This window comes from Cataglyphis hispanica, chromosome 16 (assembly GCF_021464435.1).
Source record: "Cataglyphis hispanica isolate Lineage 1 chromosome 16, ULB_Chis1_1.0, whole genome shotgun sequence".
NCBI lineage: Eukaryota > Metazoa > Arthropoda > Insecta > Hymenoptera > Formicidae > Cataglyphis > Cataglyphis hispanica.
In genome coordinates, this window is record NC_065969.1 from 3,209,714 (window position 1) to 3,236,934 (window position 27,221).

The 27,221-nt window shown below is 32.2% G+C and overlaps 2 protein-coding genes across 8 annotated transcripts in view; one reads left to right on the forward strand and one right to left on the reverse strand.

The window, feature by feature from the left end:
• The window catches only part of LOC126855504 (WD repeat-containing protein 47), a 64,027-nt gene that overhangs the window by 5,488 nt on the left and 31,318 nt on the right, over positions 1 to 27,221 (forward strand). For 5 of the 6 annotated variants that reach the window (XM_050603219.1, XM_050603217.1, XM_050603214.1 and 2 more), the window contains 5 exons: positions 13,839 to 14,538; positions 14,809 to 15,412; positions 15,674 to 16,025; positions 22,995 to 23,105; positions 23,487 to 23,562. In XM_050603219.1, the coding sequence (XP_050459176.1) occupies positions 13,858 to 14,538; positions 14,809 to 15,412; positions 15,674 to 16,025; positions 22,995 to 23,105; positions 23,487 to 23,562 (1,824 nt within the window). In that variant the 5' untranslated portion in view covers positions 13,839 to 13,857. Of the gene's footprint in view, positions 1 to 4,315; positions 4,415 to 13,838; positions 14,539 to 14,808; positions 15,413 to 15,673; positions 16,026 to 22,994; positions 23,106 to 23,486; positions 23,563 to 27,221 lie in introns of those variants that run through there. The other variant, XM_050603218.1, reaches the window with a different exon arrangement.
• The window catches only part of LOC126855512 (uncharacterized), a 179,140-nt gene continuing 160,666 nt past the window's right edge, over positions 8,748 to 27,221 (reverse strand). Inside the window, exons 2-6 of one of the 2 annotated variants that reach the window (XM_050603241.1) lie at positions 12,477 to 12,496; positions 11,778 to 12,188; positions 11,160 to 11,325; positions 10,384 to 10,997; positions 8,748 to 9,808 (exon numbers count right to left, since the gene is read on the reverse strand). In XM_050603241.1, coding sequence (XP_050459198.1) covers positions 9,059 to 9,808; positions 10,384 to 10,997; positions 11,160 to 11,325; positions 11,778 to 12,188; positions 12,477 to 12,494 — 1,959 coding nt within the window. In that variant the 5' untranslated portion in view covers positions 12,495 to 12,496 and the 3' untranslated portion in view covers positions 8,748 to 9,058. Of the gene's footprint in view, positions 9,809 to 10,383; positions 10,998 to 11,159; positions 11,326 to 11,777; positions 12,189 to 12,476; positions 12,565 to 27,221 lie in introns of those variants that run through there. The other variant, XM_050603240.1, reaches the window with a different exon arrangement.

A 27,221-nucleotide genomic window follows, 5' to 3' on the forward strand; every position in this document is an offset into this window, starting at 1 on the left:
AACGGACAACGGTAGTAAATTTGGAGCCGTTACACATTCAAGCCCCGCGATACGCATTGACCGTACACAAATTATTCCAAACGGCTTCGCGTCGAGTCGAGTTCCGTATGATTCCTGTGATAATACGCGGCATTTTATTTTTCGAGCGGTTTCAGATCCATTATATTTTGCGTTAGACAATAAGAAACGCGAGCGATCTGTTCCGATTCATCGCGCGTTCTAAGGAGCTTGCCATCGATCGTGAAAACATTAGAAAGCAAAAAAAAAAAAAATGTATTGCACGGGAGGAAAGAATTCGCGCGACGTCAGAATAGCTGTCGTTTTTTGGGTCGGTGAAATTCTGCCAGATTCGTTTCTCCTCTCGATGAGAGATTGAACGCCCCATGTCGTTCACGCCAAAACGCGATCGGCGGATCTAAAGCACATTTAGCTCTCTGATCGTGACGACGCATCACGCAGTCGGACATCGGCACGAACTTGACCTCGATCGTTCAATGAATTCTCTCTGGCTTTCGGTGAAAGGTGCATCACAAATGATATTGTAGGAATAAAGTAATTTTATTTTAATTAAATAATACGTGTGTTAAGATTAATTATTTTACGCGAATGTTTGTTATAGATTAACAGATATTTAATATCAAAACAATTTTTTAATGTGAAGAAACAATATATTTTTTAATATAAGAAATAGAAATGTATTAAGTTTTGTATATTAAAAATGAGTAAGAATTTTATAGAAAGCACATAGTATTATCATAAAGTAGATAATTAGTTTATTGCATTAATTTAGTAGAAACTCTTTGAAAGTTTGAAAATATTAAAATATGAATGTTAAAATTAAATATGAATCTGAACATATATGTACAGTAAATATATATTCAAAGTTATATATATTTAATAATATAATAATTTATATATAATTAATATATATATATATATAATTTATATATATTTAATAACTGTCATATATGTACATATTTCTTCTATTATATATACGAGTATTTAACATAAATCTTTGTTTGCACATAAATGTCGAATTATGTCAATCATTTTTTGTGGATATCAAGTAATACTAAAAAAAAGAGAAAATTATTCAGCCAGCCGATTCAATTCGACCTTGCGGCTTATAAAAGATTCAGGATGAAGACCCGCGGCAATGAATCACTGATAAACAGGTCTACTTCGAGATTACATGATGCGTATGAGTCTGCTCTGGCAATATTTGTGCTGATATGTGCTGATTACAGACTCATATCATGTCATCATCGTAAACTGTATGAATTATGTCGAAAATGATATCTGAATCATTTTTCAATGGAAGAGTCTTATTTAATTATTTAATTACATATGTGACTATTAAGGGAACATACAACAATTCTTAACATGACTCGCTACTTTAAACAGATTGTACTGATTTTGTGACGATTGAAAAGTCGCAACGTGATAAATGAATTTTTTGCGATGATTATAAGCGCGAGAGCTTAAGGTCGCGCATCGATTCGTGCTAAAATAGTACATGTTTTATAGAATACCTTGAACTTGACACTGCATAAAAATCTTTTCATACGATAGCGTATCGTGAGTAATTATAGAAGATTTATAATTTATGATAAAATTTTTCGGGACAAAGTCATGTTTTTAATTTTACATATTATGTAATTTGTATTTGAAAAATCATAAAATAGATATCAGAATACATACATATATTAATATATGCAGCGCATAATAAATGAGATAGATTTTTGTCTTGAATTCTGTCACGAATTACAAATTGTCTAAAGTAAGTCTCAGCTTTATAACAATCTATTATTTAGTTACTTTTCTTTAATTAAAATAAAATTTGTGCATATTTATATTAAATAACGATTTAATAGAATCTCTCCAAATTTTTTGTTATTTTTATATAGAAAATAATTAATATTATTTTAAGTGGAATATTAATATTGATGTGTGATATATTATTTTGAGTAATCTATTTTTTTCCATCATAATATATTCACTATGTTTTATAAACCTGATTTTATTATATGGGATATCGATTTTATTGATGAAAAATAATTGGTGTGGGTGTCAAATATAAGAATTATTCGTATATATTTTTTCTCATTTCTGACGTCATAACCCAAGATAATTGTAGAGATACACCTAATAGGATCGCTTCAACCTTTCGCGCTTTTGTGATGCGACAAAATCGAAATTGATATTTTAAATGAAAGTCACACCGAATTAATGTGGAGTTAATCGGATTCTTCGCGGTCGCTCTTTCGCCCTAAAGCCACCAGGAATATCATTTTCGAAAGTGTATGACTTCAATTTATTACGCGCGTACGTGAGCACGGTTTAATGTCGGGACGATAGGAAGGGATGGCGAGGAAGATGCGAAAAGAATTGTCTGACTCTCTCGTAGTGGGCGCACGCTCAATTAAGGCGTGACTATATGTGGGGAACCATCTCCCGGCACCCAGGCCGAAGAAGACGACGAAGGAAAGGGGGCTTAGTGCACGCTCAATTAAGGAGAATACGTAGCCCGGAACGGACATTGCTCCAGAATACGTCGCGCTGCGCCGACTTCGTCAAGTCCATTCTTATATCCTTCACTCGAGACATTTGTCGAGGTGCACGAGCGAAGTTTGCGTTTAATAACGTTTAACTTGATGCTTAACTTAATCTCGACAACCTACTTTCTATACTTAAACAGACTGATATTATTCCATAAAAGCATATGAAAATTTAATTTAAATTTTAACATTAGAAAGCTTAATAAAGCTTAATTTCTAAAAAAGATTCATAAAAATAATATTATTTAAAAATAAAGTTCATACATTAATTTATTATTAATTTATTATATATATATTATATATTATTTAATATATTTTTATATTTACACACTAAAGATTCATTAATTATGTGAATGTTTCTTAGTGCATGCATACATAAATTTTTTTTAGGATTATTTATTCACATTATGAATATACATAAAATGTTGGTATATGAAAGAAAAAAATATATACAGATGAAAATACAATATAATAAAAGATATAAGCTGGGAAATATCATTATTCCGTTATTTCTAGCATACATAGACAATATGAATTTCTCTCGACTTTTAGCCTTTGGCGTATTAATTTTCAGGGATTTTATTTTTTCCGGGATTCGAATTTTATTTTGAAACGCTATATATCGGAATATTAAATTAATTTCAACATAAATATATACGTTATATACATAACGTCCATTTCAGTATAAAATATAATATCTTACGATGGATATTTAATTAGTGCTATGTACGAATAGCAATATTAATTTGCTGCTAATTGCAGCTACGTTGTTACTTGCCTCCGGTTTTTTTTTTTGGCTCGATACGGTCGCAGGAATTTTATTGGGTCTTCGCGGATTTGCCGTTATTCGCTTCGTTTGCCATTTCTTTATCGTCACGATTCCGCAAAAACCGCGTGCCGGCCCTCGCCAATGAGATACCTGCCACTACATGAAGATTCTTGGACGCGAAAGTCAACCTGCCCGCAGGTATTCCTGAAGAAGGTGGCTGCGTAGGTGAAGGTCATGGAAAGGTTACGGGAGACTAGTACCTCTTGATGATCGGGTTCGCAAGATTTATCGAGTAGTTAAATTTCTCGTTAAAATTTCTCGCGTTGATGCCGTTAATACCCGATATTCGAGAACTTTTTGCCGCGATCGATTCGTCTCTGAATATAATTGCGTTTAATTGGAGAGATCAACCTGTCTTCGAGTGTAATTATGTTTACCTGGATCCGAATATGGTTACATCACTACTGAAAGAATTCACGTATCATTTTCTTCAATTTCTTGTACTTATTATTTCTTATGCTGATTTAATTAACTTAAATGTTATCAAAAATACCGAGAGAAAATTCTCGCAATTTAAACGCTGCGAATTGTTGATGAAAATTTTTTACTTTACTTCTTGCATTATGCAGTAATTTTTTTATTTATATCTTGATTTTACATGCAATGTTTAGTGGCAATTTATAATTCTCGTATAACGGATTCAAATGGTCATCAATGATATCATTGTCGGATCCCTTCTTGCCTCATGACGTCGATGAGGTTACTCACCCGGGACCCCCTCGTGATCGATTTCCTTGCATGGCCACTTTTGCACATGCGATCCTGGTGCGCGTTGCTCTTGTACGCGGTACGTAATCGCGAGGGTGTCACTTCCGGCGCCATCGCAGCGGCGTCGGGACGCCCGACCGAGACCGAGTCAGTGCGTCGCGAGACGTCACTCGTACGTCACGTGCTCTGTTAATTTTATTTTTACACCCTTTTCCAAAGATTCGCGTCGTGTGCGTGTGTGATATGCTACGGAATTCTTGATTTGCTTTTATTTCGCGTGAATGTCCACCACGTATAAACCACGCGCGGTTCAAAAAAAGTAAATATATCATTTATATTCATATATAAAATATGTTTAATAATTAAATCTGTAAATCATGACCCACGATGTAACATAAACATAATAAGTGTAACAAATATCTTTACTAGTGTTTGTGATGAGTGACGAGTTTTTTTGGACACATTGAGTTATATTTTTATAATTTTGATTTTAATCTTTCATTTATCAATTTTTAATTTCAATCCTTTAATGAAGCAATTATTAAAGATTATATCTTGAAATAATTTATACAAACTGCTGTCTTTTTTTTTTGATAAAAATAGATTGTATTATTATCTATATAATTTCTCTTGTTTTTTACAGAACGTATTTTTTATTTACGTTTTGTTTATTATTACATATAATATTTTTTGTGTTGAAGATAAGAATCTAGTCCGGAACAAATGACTCATACAGCGATGTAATCTTCCAGTGTGAATCATAACGTTTTTGTTGATAATTCTAATAGCCTCTTATGATTTTTTTTTTATTTTACTCATTTATAATTAATAATAATTTGCACACGCATTTTAAATAGCTTGATTTGTATACATATAGGTAGCGAAAATCTTAATGGCTCAATTTTACTTTTTCTCTATATGAAGTCTAGTGCTTATCGGATAATGATTGTAGTTGTCCGATTATTTTAAATGGTTAATTTTCTCTCTTCTATTATGTCTTCTCTGTTATATCGCGCGAATTTTCTGCCCTAATAGCTAGAGAGGTTTCACATATAATAGCGACATACGCTACCAGTGATTATCTATAAGAGAAGAGCATCGTCAGTAATTTCGTTTCTGCACACGAGACTAAAACGCACCAAGATGAGTCATCGTGAGATATATGGCAAGATTTAGTTTCATTCGAAGAAGCGACATTATTAACGACTTTTACGATAATTATTATAATAGTAATCACTCTACGTATGTGACGACGTTTCTTTTGATTACTTGTAATTTTCCAAGAATGCGAAAGTACTATGAATTTTTGAATTGTATATATTTTATAATCGAAATTTATATTCTTTGAATTTAGTGGTGGTTCTCGACTCGGTGTTGAGAGAAACTTAATGCGGCGAGACTTAACGCTGATAGATTTAATTTAGAGACACATTTAGCTTCGAGAAATTTAATCTAGTGAGGAATTAACGTTGACAGGTTTAATTTAACAGATATTCGCACGTTAATATTAATTCTTGCACTAATACGGTATTAAAAATTCGGTAGTACGTCGAATCTGCGATAGCGACATGGGCAAACACATTTGAGCAAGCTTTTCCTTTTTCATTAACCAGAAGCAAGACTTCCAGAAGGGACTGTTTTCGCGGTGAGTACCGTGTAAGGGAACCATTAGCTGTCCCGTAATGGAGGTATTCAGCGGGTCAGCTTTGACCCCGTAAGTCGAGACCGGTACTGGTATTCGAAGCTTGATTTACCCAAGGAGATAGGCACTATGCGACAGTATTCTGTGGTTTTTTCCTGTGGGCAATGTAAATTCTTGAGCGCGCGGTTTCCGTCAAATCGCGAATTCCGGTTTTTCCTCATAACAGCCTTCTTTACGTTAGTATACTATAGCAATATAAAAGTCATATTTTTTCTTTTACTATGTAAGTAATAATTTTTAAAAATCAGTATTTAATTAAAAATATAACTGATTTATTATATGTTAAAAGATATGGAGTAATATTCTCAATAAAAGCTTTTTAAGACTAGTCACGAGTTATAAACCGTATTTTTTTAATCATACTATACGATTCGAAACAATAATGTTAATATGAAACATACAATTGACGCAATAATTTAATATTATCTAATATTATTATCAATGTTAATTTATTAGAATAAATGAGAAATCAGAGACTTTATATACATAGCTTTTATAAACTTTTATTATGCAGTGAACTAGAGTAATCGATAGATGTGGAAAAGTAAAGTGACCCACGCGAAAACGATATCTCGTCTCGTCTCTCGTTTGCATGCTCGATTAATTCTGTCCTGCGCCAAAGGCAAGACAGGATGCGCCGTTATATTGCATTGCTCAAGGGTTGTGGCATAAATTAACTCTAGAATACTATCAGGAAAAACTCTGAAGAAAATTAAAAATTGTCGTAACTTTTAAATTTCTAATTTTTTGTTGTTGCATATTTATTTAAAAATAATTACATAATATATTAAGATAATTAAAAAAATGGGTTCAGAGAATTTAAAATAAACAAAATAACGATTATCAAAATTATGTTAGTAGTCTAAAATTAACGAAACGATTTTTGTCGCCCGCGCAAGTGATGGATATGTGAATGTTGGAAAGATGGCATTAAGGAATGACGTGGGAAACAGGGATGACGGCGAGAAGTCAAGGAGATGTTAAAGTTGAAGTTGGGGACGATAAAATTGCATTCAGCGAGTTTGAGTAATTGTAACTTACGAACATTTCTTTTGAAAATCACTCGAATGGCGTTTTTTGCGTTTAAAGTTTTTCCGTGAATTGAAGTTAAGATTGTATTTTTACAAAGAATTACAATACGCTTTATTTGTTAAAGAGAGAATTTAAAAATTCAAAGATTCTTGTAGCAAATAGGAAATATAGCAGAAGATTCAACAATCTAAATATAAAAATCTTCATTATAAATAAAATATTTTAAGAAGTATAAAGCAGTGAGATCTATGTATTTTAAATTTTATTTTATTATATTTTATTATATTTATTTTATTATATTTTTTTATATTCTATTTTCTGAAACTATTTTTTATAAAACAATCGTGTTTTTTTTTTAATTTTATTTACTTGATAATTATATATTAATTATTAACTGATAATTATATCGTGTCTTGTATCTATTGTATTTACTGATAATTATATTGTATCTATATATAATTGGCTTTGTATATATTTTGACATAGAATTGAAGTTCCTTGTTGACCGGTTAATTAATGCTTAATTAAGTCAGGTTAACTCGCCTGTTACAAGCTTAATGGTCGATTCCCGGTCGTTATTATGCCAAACGTTATGGAACGCTTACGCCAACAATTCGTAACTTCCGCCTGGTCATTGTACTTTTTTGTAAATTTCGAGTCGATCAATCGCATCTGACATATTGCGTTGTCGTGCAAGTGTATAATACACAAATAAAATCATATTTTTTTATTACATTTTCTAAATCTATTATTAAAACCTTTATTGCACCGTTAAAACAAGGGATTTGAAGAAATAAAAAATTAAGAAGAAAAATTTTCATGAATCAATATACCAATGACTGAAATTTATTTCACGATAATGACATTCAGGCAATGGCGATAAAATTAGATCGCTGTAAACACAAATGGATACCTTTTACATCTCATTTTATAACTTTTAACATATTTTAAACGCCTCAGTGCTTCGTTACCTCGAGACACGTTATTATACGACGAGTTTACGACTTGTTACACGATTACCAGCTATCAGCCTCATATGCGTGCGTTTGAAGCAATCAACGATGCGTCTCGATCAATGAATCGATATCGCGATTTTCGTCGATACAAATTATTATTTATTTCTTAATTATTTATGCACAATGTTACGTCATCTGCGATAGTTTGGATATCTTCATTCAAAATCTTGATTCGGGAAAATATAATTAATATAATTCTTTCTTCGATCGACGATCTTCGTTCTTTTTCAACGCGTTTTAAGATCGTATGATGTACTCTTCCGGCAGATATGATGAAAGATGAATATTCGCGTATCCCATCGGCAATTGAAGAAATTGCATTTCATCGTAGAGAGATGCGCCCCGGAGGCGAATCAGAAATTGCTCTCAATCGGTGTTTGCCCTCCTTTTCCGGTGGGCGCTCGCGCATTTTATAGACGGACGATGACGCCTCGATACCTGCGCTCAGCTCAATTAACTGTCCCGGCAAATTGTCTGAAATTGAATTTTCGTTTCATCACTGCGTACATCTATACCACGTATAATCAAAGTTAGGTTTGGTGAAAGTATCTTTGATTTATATACGGTGATGAAATAATTTCGGACACAAAATTCGGACATGGTTGAAATATGAGATATCATTTAATAATTGTGCAAACATTCTCTTGTTAATTAACTTATTTATAAATAAGATATAGGAGATACTTTAGATTTATATTTTTGCAATTAACATTGTTATTAATTATATTACATGTGCTTACTTTACATTTATAACTCGTTTATAATTTATTTTAAAACGTATGTAGAACTTTCATAAAGATTGAGTTTTATAATAAAATTAATAATTTAAATGCTAATAATTCTAAATAGATAAGATTATTTTTTATGATGCGATAAACTTTAGAGCACAATAAATATAGCAAAGAAGATATAGAGTGATTTTTTTTAAATGACATTTATTTAAAAACTTAGTACATGTAGGACTTAGAAAAATTAAAATATTTTATTCCTTATTTAAAAAATAATACATAAAAATTTATATTTATATTGATAAAATGAGTGGACGGAATATGATGAGGGAAACGTGTGTACCTATCTAAATAAAGTTATACGTGCACAGCATGAGAGTAATTATAATAAATGGATCATGAAAAATCATTATGGTCAATCGACTCGTTGCTTCAAGGTAATATGATACGAATCGATAACAGCGTCATATCTGTAACAGTATCTTACTAAGAATAAACCGGTGACGAATAATAATCCTGTGACGGAATCAAGTGCCTATACACATTCGGTCGAATTGGAGAATTCGGGCGAATCTTATAATTTTTATAAGAAAAATCTCTGTTAAGTTGCGGATCGTAAAAAATGTCTTTCGTGTACGTCTTCCTCGCTGTTTTCGGATAATAGCATGCGTTTGAAAGTTGCGTTTTCGGTATATCCAATGAAGTCGAAGAAACGACATACGTCATCGGTGCTACGTTACTTCGAGCATTAATATTTCCGTAAAGCATATTGCGAGGAATTTTGTATGAAGGGTCATTGCTTGAATACGCGGAATTTCTTGTCACGTAAATATTGAAACCATCCGTCAGATAAGACGTAAGTTTGTCTTTGTCGTCATAGTCATAATCTTGATAATCGATTACTGAGTTATCCAGATAATCTTTCATATTGTTTCTCAAATAGTCACTCGAATAATAATACGTGTAGTCGTTCGGAATTGTGTAAAAAGCTTGCGACGTGCCAGAATTTGATGCACCAATTATCTCGCTTCTTGAAGGCTCTTCGTTGCTTCTATACTGGGTAAATGTATAATATGTTGCTGGAGTTGTTGTAGGCATACTTGGTACGGCCTCGCTAGACGGTTTTTTAGTTTCTGTGTTACTCGTCGCATAGGGAACATCACCCGCGAGATGTATTGATGTAAACAACTCTTGTTTTGGTTGAGCTGTGTTGGTTACACCGATATTTGTAATTTCCTGCAAATAGAGATGTAGAATGTATCATTTTGTAAAGATATTCTTTTTGTTTTTCTAAGAAAATTACATTTTATATCTTGTAGATCACATGTGAGTGTAATATTATATTGCCCAAAAAAAAAACAATATGAATAATTTATTTCCAAAAGATGGTAACTATTTAAAAAAAAAATTCCATTCTTTCAAATGCGAGAAAATGCATAAAAAATTCGATAATAAATTTATTAATAAATGTCTAATATATTATAATAAGCTTCTAAGATATTTATAAGAATTATCAATCGATAAAGTCTTTATTAATTAAATATTTTAAAAGCTATTATATTATATTAGACAATCTTGATTTTTTGATATCTTGAAAATATTATAAGAAAACATCTCATTCGTTTTTAATCAAGATTGCATATAAATTGTGAACTGTTTATTAATTATATTGAATTAAAATTAAATTTTAACACAATATTTGCACAAAAATTTTTATCAATAATTGTAATAACTAATAAAATTTCTATAGGACGAAAATTAAAAAATTCTAAGAATATGAAATTAATTAATATTACGTAGAATTTTCTCACCTGCGAGGATTTTTGATCGGATGTTTGATGGATGATTGGATAATTGGATGTATTCTGTTGATGCAGGTATTTCGTTCTTTTATTCGGATATACGTTGGCGTTGTATGTTATATAATTTGGCCAATACTTAAATGCGAATGGTATTGTTGGCTGGTATGCCATTGACATCGTTGGCAAAGTATACGCATATGTGTTGCCATAGCTGGTATAATATTTGCTATAATTCTCGCGTGATTTCTCTTCTGACGACTGTATCTGAGATGTAGTTATCGAGCTCGAAGATTGCTCCAAATTCGTAGAAGGCACATTGGGAGTGAGATTTGTATTTTCGTGATTAGTACGAGATGGCTCTTGATTTTTTTCTTTTTCCTGGGAAATTGATAACGTTTGTTGCGACGGTTCGGTTACTGTTGTTTTAGCAGAATCTGGTGTAAATTGGGTGAGAATTACTGGTGTAATTAAAGCGGCATCTTGACGTTTGGAAACTCTATGTTCTGTTTCGTTCTCCCTTTCTAGATTATTGGTTCGAAACTTGGAGTACATCTTATTTGGATCCAAGCCGAATAAAAATGGTTTTGTTGTAAAATCGCTTTGATGGTTCTTCACGTCTTTATCTATAAAGGAATAATTTATTTTTGGAAAAAAATTATTTTAAGATTAATATAAATATCACATTAGTTTATATTCGCATTTCATATTGGAATGCAAGACTTTTGAAATGAACGACAAGTCAGAATGTGGAGATGTATCTTTATGATTATCTGTTAAATATTTACCATTAGTACTGGTAGATTTGTTTTTCGAAAGCAGCGAGTCGATGGCCGTAGGATATTCGATGTCGATTAAGGACGGCTGCGGGGCCACATCATGTGTAGCGATCGCGGGTTTGGTGGATTTGACGTTTGTAAAATCGATTGATCTTTTATTCCGGTAGTGTGCTGTCTGAAAAAATGTTATACTTAAGAAATCTTTAAAAAATTGAAAATTTATTTACTTATACTTATTATTATAATTTATTTTATGCTTATAAAATGCAAAAAAATATTAACATTTATATTTTATATATTCATATAAAACTAGAGAAAGAAAGAAAAGAAAGAAAAACATTATTGGCAAAATTTGTAAGTTGAGCCCATATGATCTTATTAAATTATAAATATTATCACACAAATATTATTCATTGATTTAAAATATTAAAACTCGTAAAATGATATCAAGACGAAATGTTTCAAAATTTAATTTACGAAAAAAAAATATTAATAATTTTTTTTTATGATATCGTGATTTAATATTATTTTTAATATTATTAAATTATTAATATTAATATTAAATTAATATTAATTATTAATATTAATATTATTTTTTTCAAATAATTATGCATGACGAATATTTACCAAAGGATTGGAATGGGCGATGAACACTGAGGGCCGTACATATTCATGACCTCCTAGTTTGATGTAGTGCAGTTTGCCGGTAGGTTTCTTTGACATGTAGTGATTATAAGGATAATGAAGCAGTGAATGGTGTGGATATCCTACCAAGCTTGATCGAACTTTGTTTTGAACTCCTGGTACATAATAAGGATCCATTATCTGAATTTCCGGAACATATTGCTTCAAGTGTTGGTAATTGTTGTGCGTTGGTAATTGTTTTGTATAATGTTCGATCGCAGATGGCACGTTATAATGCAAAATAGGCTGATATTGTGGATTAGACGGATTGTTGCTATGTTGATATTCGTAACCGGGATGAACAAGGATGTCGGCAAATATGATTTTTGGCGACGAAATTATCACTGCAAAAATCTGTAACATTTAAACAAACTCATGCAAATTATTTTTGAACAAATATTTAACGGTGAAAATTTATTTTCTAAATTATTTTTAAATAATCTAAAATTTCGTTGCTTACATTATCGTAAAATTATTTATATTTAATTATGATGACTATTATACACTAATTAATTTTTATATAATCTTTTATTAGCGCTACTTTAAATATTGAGAGACTTAATTGTTGAGACTATTTCTAAGAATCGATGTCTTGTAAAAAATGTAAAATAAATATAAAAAATGTAAAGAAAATTCACTTACTAGTTGACTTGTGAACATTGATTGACTTGTGAACATGATTTCTCGTTGTTCTTGCTACAGTTTGCTTGAGACTAATACGAAACTTCGGTCTCTCGCTAAGCATAAATAGCCAATGAAATTGCTGATATTATGAATTTCATATTCTTTGTAATTTGATTAGTTTGCACATTGTGAATAAAGCTTCGAGACGGAAACACGAACATTAGCAAATATTAAAAAAAAAAGGAACGCGTTGTTAGTCACTCTTAAAAGATGGTGTAAACGTAAATAGCATATTGCTAGTTGATTAAAATATAATAGACACATTGTATCATAAATATTATCATAAATATTATTATCATAAATATTATTATAAATATTTTGACAAGCCTTTTTGCTTAACTGGTTTGCGAAACTCTTCTGATCATCGTATCGATGCATGATGTTTGATTCGCGCGGATTTCCATTCGTTGTAATACGTGATTGCAAAATTCAGCAATAATATGTATATATATGGAATCCGCGAAAATGCACTTCCTCGCGGGAGTTCGTTGCACTTTGGGGCCAGCGCACCCGTAGATGTGCCCTGATTATCGCGTAAGTGGGTGGCTGGATGCCGAGACGTTGATCTCGACTTCTCTCTCGTTATAGGAGCCATATCTCCGAATATAAGCGTCTCTTAGAAATTTACGTCATTGTTTTCGCGTTCGTCTTTTCTATCGCACGCGAAAGTTGAAATCAAAGATAAATCATCGAGTTAAAATTCTAAGACAGTTTAATACGGCATCAAATTATTCGATACAATATATTCGCAATAATTTCAATTTTTTTCAAAAATTTTTATTCTTTGTTTATTTTTTTAAATAAATTTTTTATATGTTTTATTTTTTATATGTACATTATACTTTTTTACATATTATATATTATTATATAATATAATGTTATATTATTCTATAATATAATAATATAATAATATTCTATAATATAATAATATTATATTATAATATAATATTATATTATTCCATATAATATTATTTTTGGAAATCATAGAATAATGTTATATAATTTTCTAATTCTCTTTAGACGGTTCTACAAATCTGAAATTCGAAACAGAAACAAAAACTGAAATATATGCATATCTTTGTAAAAGAATTATGCCATATTAGCTTGATATATACTTGATTATCAGAAATCATTTATATTATGAGCGTTTTTATAAAACTTTTTGAATGCAAAATTTTATACGATTCAGTATTAAGGTTAATTATAAAATTTCTCTTTAATTTATCCCTCGATAAAAAATACTTTCTTACGGAGATCGATGCCTCTTTCGCGATTCCTGGCATGGAGGACATATATCAATTTACTCTGGAAATTGTCTAGGTTGCGTATTCGGTACGTGATGCCGGCGGCGCACCTGACGCTGCGCGAGGAGGACGTGGTGCGATTGACCTTGGAGTTTCTCCACAGCCGTGACCTTCACATCTCGCAGCTCTCACTCGAGCGCGAGACCGGCGTAATAAACGGCCAATACAGCGACGACGTACTCTTTCTTCGTCAGCTGATCCTCGACGGACAATGGGACGACGTGCTCGAATTCATCCAGCCATTGGAGGCGCTCTCGGACTTCGACATGAGGAAATTCACGTATTCGATTCTGCGTCACAAATACGTCGAGTTGCTATGCATCAAATCCGAAGCGAACGTCATTGCCGCCGGCACCAACGGCAGTGTCGACAACGCTGTGGAGGAGGTCGTCAAGGTGTTGAATGATCTTGAAAAAGTCGCGCCTTCCAAAGAAGAGTATAGCAGTCTATGTCTGTTGCTTACTTTGCCGCGATTAACGGATCATTTGCAATATAAAGATTGGAACCCCAGCAATGCCAGAGTGCAATGTTTCCGCGAAGTCCATCCTCTAGTAGAGAAATTTTTGCCGGGCGACAGGAAGAGTATCGACTCCGCGCATCCGGTCACCTCGGCGAAAAACGATCGACTCATTCAGCTTATTATCAAGGGCATTTTATACGAGTCTTGCGTTAATTACTGCCAAGCGAAAGCTACCGGGTCGAAAGAGAGCGAACAGGTAATTTTAACTTTTTAATTTTTTATCTTTATAGTTTATTTATATTTTATTGGAATTATACTATCATTAAAAAAATTTAATAGAAATTTGACAGAATCAATTCTGAAATTACATTGACGTTGCAATTATTTCCCCGTATATAGATATAGATTATATACAATAATTACAATCTGATAATTTCAGATACTATCTTTTTCAAAATATTTTATACATTTTAATATATTTCATACATTTAATTTAATTTTATTTCTACATATTCTAATGTTACAGGTAGAGATGAGTTTTTCGAGGCTGCTGGACGGGTCTGTAGGCTTTAGCGATTCGGACTTAAGTTTACTCTCATGGCTTCAAAGTATACCTCCCGAGACATTCGCTGTACCCTTCGCGCAAAGAACTTTGAACGTCGACGTGGAGCGTCTGGAGAGACCCTCTCTAGAGACTTCGTGGACGGAGCACATGTTGATAACGCCGATAAAACCGAAAACCTTTCCGCACAGCGCTATGCCGTTTACCAGACCGAGATCCGCCGCGGACATGATGTCTCGTAGTTTAGTGCCAGCTTTAGAGGCCGGTTTCGGGCCCAGAAGTCCCGGATCCAAGAATACAGCCATACCATCCGCGGCGCTCATGGCGCTGTCTATCGGCGACGTAAACCCAATGTCCAGGTCGTCTTTTGCTAGCTTCCACCTGACCGGCTTCAAGAACAACAAATTGATGAATACTAGCGTCGATAGGCTCTTCGAGAACGAGGGTGACGTCTTCCTTAGCTCGAATTACGCCGAGTTCCAACAGTTACCTTCGATACAAGAGACTACAACGAACATTCAACCTAAAGCTCCACCGAGGACGAGAGGACACTCCAAAAGCCCTGATGGTAAGATTATAAAATATATAATATTATAGCATTTTAAAGATTTTAAATCATATTTTACACATTACTTATAGAAAATCTTAAGAAAATTACTGATTTTTAATTCTAATTCTAATTATATTTATTTGATAACGCAAATCTTAAATTTGTAAAGTTTTGATTATTTTATTTTATTTACTTAGTTTTAATTAATTTTACAATTGTTTTGTTAAATGAAATTCTATATCATACATTAAAGGCTTTAAAATCATTTCGTCATAACAGGTGTGGAGATGGACCCTTCAGCAACATCTACGCCAGAACGTAGAGTGACTGGCAGGGAATCGCCGGCGCTCTCGACCGCTAGGAGTTCCAGAAGAGATTCTTTGGCGGAGAAGCCTACCGGAGTAACGGCCAAAATTGCAGAACCGACCGCGATCCCAGTTAGAGCGGTAGTAGCTCCTGGCGACCATCTCGAACAAAGTTATAACGGTGGCCTGTTTAAGGAGTACCAGAAGCAGAAGCAGAGATTGCAGGAAACCATTCAGCAAAAGGAAAGGGAAAGAGACGAATTAGTTAGGCAACTATCGGCACCATTACCCATGCAAGTAGCTGATAATAGATTACAAGCAGAAGGGTGAGTGATTTTATTAATAATTTCATATTTCTAATATTTTATTAGTGAATTGCTATAAGGTTATTGCAGACATGAGATAAAGAAAAATCCATTATTTTAGATAGAATATTAATATTAATTTAATATTAATTTTTATTTAAAAAAAATATATAATTTCCAGAAAGAAAAAAAATTAAACAAAAGGGAATTTATTATTTATAATTCTTAAATACTGCCTAAAAGAAATTTGTTTCTAATTAATAAAGCATTAAAAAATACGCAATTAAAAAAAATTATGCAGTATGTTTGAAATATCAGAAAATTTTTTGCATCAGAAAATAGCAGATTACATTTACATAATTTAGTTATGCTCGTCGTATTAATACTTCAGTATGCATAATTAGTTCGTCTATATCGATGAAATAACTCTGTTGCACCGAATGCATTCAATCAAAAGGTAGAGTACATTGCATTCTCCAATAGATGGCGATAGCGGAATGCCTTTGTTGCGTTTGTTATGGTAAAATGTGCCACAACAATAGTAGTTTAGATTTAGATAGATTTAAATCAGTATGTACAGTAATGTACTGTCGATCCAAATAGCGTTACCCTAACATGAGAATCGAAAAACTGATTGTTTTAACTGTTTGGTATCGACCTCCTATGCTGTTTCTCGAAGTAAGAACTTATATTTCAGTCTCATCTTTTTACTTCTAAAAATAAAATCTTGATTAAGTCTTGTCATGACTATCATGGAACTAATCTTGCTTTAAAAATTTATTATATAAATATCAAAGTATTTATATATAATATCTCCATCTAATATTTCTTTCGTACTTATTAAAATACTTGAAACAATTAAACAAATTATTTAAAATTGATCTCCTAAAGATTCCATAATTTTTATTTAAAGATAATGTAATTTAAACATTGAAGCTTTAATCTCAAGAAATGATTCTAACGTATTTTCATTTTATGTTGTTTCACAATCGAGGTAACCTTCGAATAAAAGCGAGCATTACTCATCGAAAGATCGATGTCATAATCGAAATTAGAATTTGATCACGGTTCATTGGCATCGACCGCTAATATTGTGCTCGAACCGGATACCGGATGCATATAAATATATGTACAGCATAAAATCGTGACCCTATACAATTTCGCCATTGATCTCGCTCTATCTGTGATTCACGCGCATACCATACATATTTATGGTTGCATTGTCCCATTCATACGCGTGACTGTAAAATATGCATGAAACATTTTATACTTAGACCTGATTTGAATATTTATATACATTATATACATATACATTTGTATAAATTAAACACTTTGAATTTAAAAAAGATTGCATGTTTCTAATTAAAAATCAAACACGATGCACACGAAAAATAAAAATTTCAGATATAAAATATAGTATTATATAAAATATAAATTAATATAATTATTTAAATATTAATAATTATATTATTTTAACTTTACGTATATAATTCAAATCAAAATTTTAGTTTATAATTTCTAGTAATAAAATTATTATTGTTTATTATTCATTTGCAATTCATGACTTCAGCTAAATTGAAAGAGTCATCTTAGAATATTCGTGCATTACGAAGAGGTTTCCAAGTATTTAATCGTGTTTAAATAAATAGTATTTTTTTTTAATTATATATAGTAATAAAATACAGTTCCATGAACGCAACAATGAGACTGGTTAGCAGTCGCATTGACGTTTTCGAGGAATGAGTCGAGAAATTAACTCGGTCCAAAGAAGCCTCGAGTGTCAGGCACTTCGTTAGCAGCGAAATACGGCGTATTTAGACGGCAATGTTTCGCGGTCGAGATACAGGCCAAATGGGAGCCCTTGATCCTTTGGCGAGTTCAACAAACGTGGTTATTCTTGATGATTTGCTAGATTTATTGGACGATGGGTTCCGTTTTCGATGATGTATATACGTATAAAGCTATTCGTAAAATATATATCTTGTCTTTTTTCGAAACATTAGTATGGCTGAAAAGTAATGTTTGCTTTTATGTAAACTAATTCTCGAAATTATTTCGAATTATTATGTAAATTTTTGGAACTATGAAATATTGGAGAAATTCTTGTTTAATTTGACGTCAGCAAATTAAAAATATATAAAATATAGATATATATTACACTAAAAAAAATATGAGTCTTTAAAAAATATTTAATTAGGTATAAAACAAAATTTAAAAAATAAAAATAATTCTTAAAAATAGATACGTAATATTATTTAAAAAATTCTAATTTTAATTACTCGAATAAAATTGGTGAATAAATTTAAGTAACAATATAAAAAAAATATTTTTAAAAATATCTATAAAGTAATTTGAAAATAAAATATTATAAAATTTAAGTCCACGTACATAAGAATGACGGATTACTTGTTTATATCATTAATGTCTTTTTTAATAATTTAATTTCTACTATACATTACTTGCAACTAAGCGTTATCATATTTGGAAATACGCTGAGGCAAATATACTTTTACCGTCGATTATTAACGGAGTTATAACGCGTCGAATTTTTATAACAAAAAAAGAAATTATTTTGTTCGACGGAAAGGAATGACGTTAAAGAGACGAATTCTCTTGACACATCGATGAGACACTCTTGGTTCGCAGTCACCTACTTGCGCGTATACGGCGAGATGCAGCACGTAATTAGAACGCGCGAGTGGCCGTCATTGGTAACAAACGAGGCTTTGTTGAAACATCATCGGAATACGAAGTAATCGCGATACGGTCTCTCTTCTTCTCTCGAATTAAAGAGCCTCGTTTAACATTGAATACTCCAGGTGTTGTAGGTTAAAGATGAATAAAAATCAGTTTTAAGTGAAATCATCGTTTCACAGCGATGGATTTATTTGTTATATAAGTTTTAATTGTATGTTCTATTGAGAATGCGTTTATGTAAGTGTATTAATTAATTTTTTTTAACGATCTGCAAACTTATATAATAAATAAACTCGATGTGGAACAATAATTTGCGAAATAATATCTGGAACGTTGCTTTGTTTATTTTCAGAAGAATCCATCTAATCAAGATTAATAGAAATTTTAAATAAAGAAAATAACGTTAATTTTCCGATAAAAATAATCATTAATAATTAATATAGTTATTAAAATTTGATAATTCTTTATTTAATAATTATAATAAAAAATAATTCTCTCGATTATTCAAAATTTATTGCATTAACATATTTAAATAAACATCTCAATTATTTTATTTGATATTATAGCAGTGTAGTAATTTTTTAGGAGATAAACTTTTGCACAAGTGATACTTGCAAACATGTATACACGCAATCGCATTATTAGAAACTGCATATTTTATAAAAGCATGAACAGTAACACATTTCGGAGCAAGTGAAAACTAGATTGCAAGCGAATAAAGATCGTAAAAAACGAATAAGATCGTAAAAAGAAAAAGATGTATCAAGAATATATTATTTAATGCATTGACACCAAAATATTTTGTGTCGAGGATATGAAATCCTACGTGTGATTTTAAGAAAGCAGAACGGAGAATTTTCTTGCCGATTGTATGGACTGCGCCAGCAACGTTTGAAAATTCATAGGAGGAATTCGTGTTCGTTTCTGATGTAAGGCAGAAAGTGTAGCGATACGCGCAGGCTGTTATGTGAAATTGAATATAATTCGCGTGTATCACTTCAACTGCGAGAAATAACTGTGAGGCGCTCGTAGTTTCTGTCTCTTGAAGCGGGACATCTGCCAGATGTTGCTTCTCGAAAGCGATTGTTCGCGCGATCGTATTTGCTGTTTTTTCATTCGAAAGTTATTTAATGCAACTGAAAGTAGTATAAATTGATAAAAAAAATTCTATTAATGTTGATTTGTTCTCTTATAAATTTTCTCTTAAAAAATTACATTTTTGTATTTTATCTTAAGATGTTCAGATTTATTCTATACTTTTTCTAAATTGATCCAAATTGATTAAGCAGAAATACCAATTTAATGGTAAATAACAATTTAAATACTTTTAATATTGTAAAAACTATTTTTTATTCTTGCCTAATTATTTTAGATATTACTCCGTTTATACCGATGCTTTAAATACTAATTAAGTAAATTCTGAAGTAATTTATTTATGTAATATCTGTCATGTAATAATTCAAAATAATATTTTTTGCGACTCGTCAGATTTAACAAACTTAGGTTATCACATTCTTGAACTGTTTATTTAAATCGAACTTCCTGCACGACCTCGTCATCTAATCGTAACACCTCCTGCTTCATTATATTGCCGCTCACCTATAATCATTTTCCATGTTCCTTTCCTCAACTTTCTATTTTTTATTAAAATGCGCGAAAGAGAGCGAGTGATGTCGACACGCTATTTACTCTGCGAAAATAGCGGGCCGCATTTTTCCCCCTTATTCTTCACCTATCTCCGTATTTGCGTTTGCGAGCTTCTTTTAAAGAGCTTATGTGAAACTTTCTACGCTTCTCGTGGTCGCGCCGTGTCGCTTGTCAGCGTCAGCTGATCGCCGTGAATGCGTCGCGTGCGCGTGCAAGCCACCGCGAATCAAAGCGGCCCCTGATAGGCTTTGTTATTACGAGCGGAGCTGGAGCCGACAGCTCGGACGAGCTCAGTCAGAGTTTAATGTTGCTGCCAGGCGGAATCATAGTCGCCTCCGCCGCTACCGTCGTTGTAGCTCGCGATACTGCACGTCGAGTCGCCTAGTCAGCCAGTATCGGTCCGGTATCGCCCGTAGTTGCAACTGTGCAACATACCGCTTGTATTTCTTGAGCATAATAAAACGAGTGCGAATTCCGCGGCTTCCCGAGCGGTCAAGTCGGCGTTGAACTCGTCTTATCTTTTTTTTTGACATTTCGCGGTGCCAAGAGAGTTCGATCACCAAGTGCATTCCGATTTAGTTAACGCGAGAGACACCTCGATCGTGACTTGATTTCAACGCATTCGTTGACGCAAAGGGAGTCTCTTGTGGCGTGATGCAGGCGTGAAGTCGCGATTTGCGACGGCCAGGAAGCATGATTTATCACAAACCAACGACGCCGCGATTTCGTATCGCCGAACGGATCTGCGTGCAACCTCCTAACAATCGGCCGATTTATAGTAAACAGAACAGTCACAGTAGCACGTGCAGTCTCAGAAGCGTTGGTTCCACGCCGCCCTGCATAAGCCGGTAAATAATGTTCGTTTAGTCAGTTTAGTCTACTGACATATTTGCTGCGGTATAGTTATTTGACAGAATTAGATATTTTAGATTTGAAAAATATCAAATAAATAAATTTGAAAATTTCATAAAATTTTGAAATAATTCAGTTTTAATTAGCATTTAATATATCGAGAGAACAAGTTAAAATTTAAAAATTATTTCTTAAATAATCTATGCTCGCGGATATATTTAGAGCTATCAATTTATTAATTTGTAATTTTTTCTAAAAAAATGACAGCTTTAAATATACCTGAGCTTGTAGATTATTAATGAAATAATTTTTAAAATATTTAATAATAATACAATATCGCGATTTTTAGATTGATAAATATAATTTATGACTTTTTTTTTATAGTTTTATGATTCGTTATAATCATATCATAATCCGTGTATATATGCTTCTATATGTTTATTAATATTGACAAATGTATATTAACAAAGAAAATAATTAATAATTTTTAATATAAATTAAATATCGTCACGATTTCCACGAATATTTTATCCTTTATATTGTACAACTAATAAGAGCTTCGCTTACAATAAAAATCTGGAATTGCGTTGAGAGCTCATGTCGCATGGGAAAACGTTACCTCGATTGAGAACGCAGCACGCGCCATGATGCAGCGCGATTTTGTATAACGGTAACGAAAACTGAGACCATGATCGACTGGAGATTGTTTCAGCGATTTACAAGATATGTCGGTAAATCAAACCGTTATATCCAAAAATTGCCAGCTGTTTTATACGTCAAATACTATTATCGAGAGCGATAATATTTGCTTTTAAGCGACGTGAATAATTACGTCAATTTGTAGCCAATAAAAAGTTTTAAGAGATTTTTAGAAAATTAAGATGCCAGATTATTTTTAAAAAAAATTTACGTATATCCATTTTCACGAGGCATAAATACCGTTTAAATAACGTTTCGCGAATTCACACGCTGTTCATGCATAAGTCACTTAGGAGATAATTCCTAATCCCTTGTATGTGCATCGCCAGAAGGTGCGAGTGTAAATTCGAAGAGGTCAAGACGGCTATGTTAGAAGTCAGAGAATAACAACGAATCCCAATAAATCATGTGTTGCTTGAATAATCGAGGGAACTTCTAGGATTTCTTCATTTCTATTTGATGTACGAAAATCGCGGTCATGGTTAATTCCCAGACCCATTCTTTAGAAGCAAAAAAAGAATAGAATACTTTAACAGGATATAGCGAATTATCTGTAATGATTTAATAAAGAAAATCTTTGTATTCTGAGAAACAGAAAGAAATATATTAGCTATAATAATTTAATGCTACAATAAAAAATATTTTTTTTTTAATTTTTTTAAACAAAAATTATTAAGTAAACATCAACAATCTATGTATTATTTTATATTTAAATTCCTATAATTCACACGCAATTTATTTTTTAGTTTATCTCGAAAGTCATGAATCTCGGATTTTTCCCGGATAAAAAATGTAAATTTTCAGACTTACATTTGTCTGCTTCTCAAATTCAGACGTGTTTTATATGTCTAGCAATTATACGCAATTATTGCGTGTAACGCGTGATCTTTCGCTGGATTTATATCGGCTTAGCATGGAAATTACTGGTCGGGACGGAAAATGTCAACAGAAATGGGAAGTTAATAAGTGACAGATGCGATTGTAGAAGTGCGATAAATTCCTCGCGCTTTTAAAAGAATTTATGATCGCGTGTATGAGATTGACGAGACTTGACTGCCATTGGGAATTATCATGTATTCATTCTGCCAATTGCAGCATAAAGCAGCCATTGGGGAGCAAAGGACCTTCTCCGGTTCACACGAGTACACCTGTCCGGTCTGGAATCCAGTCGCCGAAGCCCACGATCAATGGATCAGATCCAATCGCGTAAGTTCTCACATGCTACATCGTCGTAAAAAATTTTCTTTAATCCTGCTGTGAAGCGTAAGCGAAAATTTATGGCTCTGTCAAAAGCATTGCTTCATCTAATATATTGGTAGTGCTTACAGTGAATGGCTTTCTTTCTTTTTGATTCTTCTTTCTGATCCCCGCGGCAATAAATTCTTAAATCCCTTTCAATTTGTTACTTTTCCATATTTTATGTTTCTTAATTCACGAATATATTTATATTCCAAATTTTCATATTTTGTTATTGTTATACATGTTACATTTATATATTTATTATATCTTTCCATTTCTTCATATATTATTTATATCTTTTTGTAAAATTATTTATTTTACAACGTGAGCATATATTAATTGTTGCAGAAGACAAAACTCGATGTCAGGTGGCATTTATGATTCAAGGATGTCGGAGGGACATTATGATATTATCAAATCAAAGGTAAGTCAATTTCTAAATATCGCATTGTGTCTATTTTAGCATTATATTTTATATTCATAAATCTCTGGCTACTTTAATCTTCACGTGCAATATTGCACTTATAATGTTAAATTATTTAATACGATAATTAATCATTTGATCATTAATCATAAGCATATCGATACATCGTCTCAACTTATATCATCATTTTATCACCACATTTATGATAATATACCGGTCGTCCTGTTGTTATAAAAATTGCACGTTAACTCGTCACTAGCTAGCGACTCGCTAGTTTTCTATCCGTCCTTCCTTATTTCCGTAGAATTTGACGTAAAACCTATAACTCGTTTATAGTGTTATTCGCCAGAGAAACCGGCTTTCGCACACATTTTCCGCGAATCGATTAAAATACCGGGCACGTAAAGTCATTCTAAGTCTCCCTGTATATCGTTTCCGGTGTAACTTATAAAAAATTTTAAGCTTGTTACCGCGCCTCCCCTGCGCCGAACAGGAGTTTAATGATCAATAAAAAACTGGTGCGTCGATAAATATTTAACGGGATATTGCGTATAAACTTGAATAATCATGAATGATAATTGCCGAATTTTTTTTAGAAGATGGAATTATTATAGGCTTAAAATTATCTCACATAAATTGAATATCACAAAGCAAAAAAAGTTGTTTTCTTTTTTTGGTATATATTTATATAAGTGATATGAAAAAATGAAAATTTTAATGTAATTTCTCATGTTGGTATTTTTAACAGGTAATATCTTTTTTAATAGATTATTTTTCTATAAATTCTCTATAAATTATTTTGCAATTTATATAATTCTTATATTAACTAATATGATTTTTCTAGTTGTTTATAAGAAGTATATAGATTCTCCATTGTTGATCTATTTATGGCTTAATTCTCTTCTCGTTATTGATTAGTCGTGGTTATTAAGAAATTGTCAATTGAAGATCGTAATTGCCTCAACTGTCAATTAGCTGCGGGATAATCTTCCGTATTCTCTTCTTCTGATTCAATAGACCTTATTCCTTCTTATATTTTGTATTATGTTCTGCTTGTCTATCTACTTTCTTGAAGCGTATTTTTATATCGAGCATGATGATTTTTTTTTTAAATTATATGTTATTAATATATATATTTTAATTTTTTATATTACTTCAAAATCTATGTATACATATAATATCGATCTTAAATTTGTCGTTCTTGATATTGCGATTTATTGCGTTAATGTCTTTCGAATATGCGATATTCGATTCATGTCTGCAATATGAAATTGCGTGTTTCCACGCAATATAATACAACAATAATACAGTGTTAACTGAAAATTTACATGTCAATTGCTGTTTCTATTCTCGATATGTCGGAAATGTACTAGTGATAAAAATAGAATCAAATAACGGCTCATTTACCATGAATAATAACAAATAAACAAATGATGCCATTCGGCTACCGCGAACGTGCTTTTTCAGGAGAATAACGATGAATGTTTACATTTGATCTTTATTTATCATATTTTTCTTCTCTCCTTCTATCGCGCGCGTACAATCATTCCTGCAATCAACTTAATCTTGAAATTACAGAATACAGAATACGACTGAAGAGTTTACGTGAGAAATTGATTTGAAATTATTTACACTTTTAATAATTTTTAATAATCTTTATTACAAGAAAAAAAATTGTTTTTTATAACGCGGATTTTGATTATTTTCTGCAATCAAAATCCTATTATAACATGCTGTTATAACATTAATTTATCTTGAATATATGAAGTATATTTTTGTGACTAATTGCATTGATGAGGGAAGCATCTATGATGAATTAAATGATAAGATCGAAAAGTTTATCTTTTCGCAAAAGAAACATATTACTGCTCTGGATTAAGCTGGCCTCGATATCGATGCGATCACATTATGTAACATAATAATTTCGCGGAAGTGCCGTGACGTCAGCTAGGTGCGGATAAGCTCGCTGGCTATAAACGACGCATTTTATAATTCCCGGTGCATCACTTGTTAAACATCAAAGAGACGGATTATTACGATTCCCGCTATCCTTTTAATGCGTATTTACCGCGATTTTTTCCACCGCCATGTCTTACTTAGAACGCTTATTTATCATTCGCGAGCTGGGAGAGGGTCTGGTTGGTCCAGTTACTTGTTTCTTTCATTCGCGTAAAAAGCACGGTACATCGTCAGCAACAACGGTGCAATATATCAAACTGTCGGAGAAACTACGGTAACTATAACAAAGATTGAAACGTTGTGTTTGCATAAGTATGCCGCAGCTTACCGGTTCCTCAGTTTCATCCGTTTGTCTTTGTATGGTCAATCTAATGAATTGCGGATCGGCTATGAAAGCTCGTGTTGACATACCTCGTGAATATCCATTCGCGTTCTACATTCGCGAACCTCGTATGCATCTGAGATTTTTGCGTCATAAATACAAATCAACAGTGTGCTCGATTTAGACAACTGTTGCAGGCGGTTTCTCTTTAGTGAAAATTTAATTATTGAATTATCACTATATTTAAAGTACTTAATATTATATTTTCATAATACTTATTACATATTAATACTATTCATATTATATTTTCATAATACAACCCATCTTTTGAAATTTAAGTTATTTTAAGTTTTAATATTATTTTAACAATTAGATTTATAATAAAGTTTTTTAATTATTGTTTTTTTTTTTTTTTTTAATATAAGTTAATTTGGAAAAAATTCTATGATCGATTAACGTTCCATAAATAAATTGCAGCGGATAATGCAATAATCCGACGAGACTTCTGAACACCTACACTCGAAATTCTAATGCCCATTCTCATCAAATGTTAGATTATGTTGACGCTAATGACGCAGCTGCGGAATGCAAATGCACGTAAATACAAGAGCGCCGATGTTATCATCGTGTTGCCGCATATAATTAGAAGACGCGTCGTATTATTGACAAAAATGGCATTCCGTGGGCGCTTTTCCGAGATCATTCAATCGTCATCCGATAATTGCGTAGAGGTATACTTCATGGTCGTTACTATTTATAAGAGTAAATCCGTGAAATCAAAATGATTTGAATTAGATGAGTGATCTAATCGAGCCTGAAGCGTGCGTGCTCTTCCAAAATTTTCAAGACGCTTTTATAGACGTAACAATCGACACGTGAACTCACGTTTGTAACGTGACCCGCGTGTTTGTGCAAGCTTTTTCAATGGGGTGTACCCTTTTTTTGACGTATGAAGTCGCTATTTATCATCAGCCATCAAGGTGAACGGGCCACCACTTCTTTCTTCGTGTAGGTGTCAAAGAGAAGCCGGGTAACTTGATAACCCGCAAACATGCGCGCGTTCCCTTCTTACAATACGTGACTTGCAACCGACCACCGGTTGCAATATGCGCGATAAAATTTTATGATTGCGGCACTATATTTCGCGACGGTTTTATTCTCGAAAGGATAAGCATGCATCAGATGTTCTCATAATGTATTAAGTGTAACATTCTTCGAGAAGATTAAATTGCATCCTGCATTTTTTAATTATATAAAAAGATTATATTTAATATATTTTAATTATATAATTATTATAATTATTATTAAAATATTTGAATTAATTGTGAATGCAAAAATAATTTATATTAATATACAGTAATTTTTTAATTAATTTAAT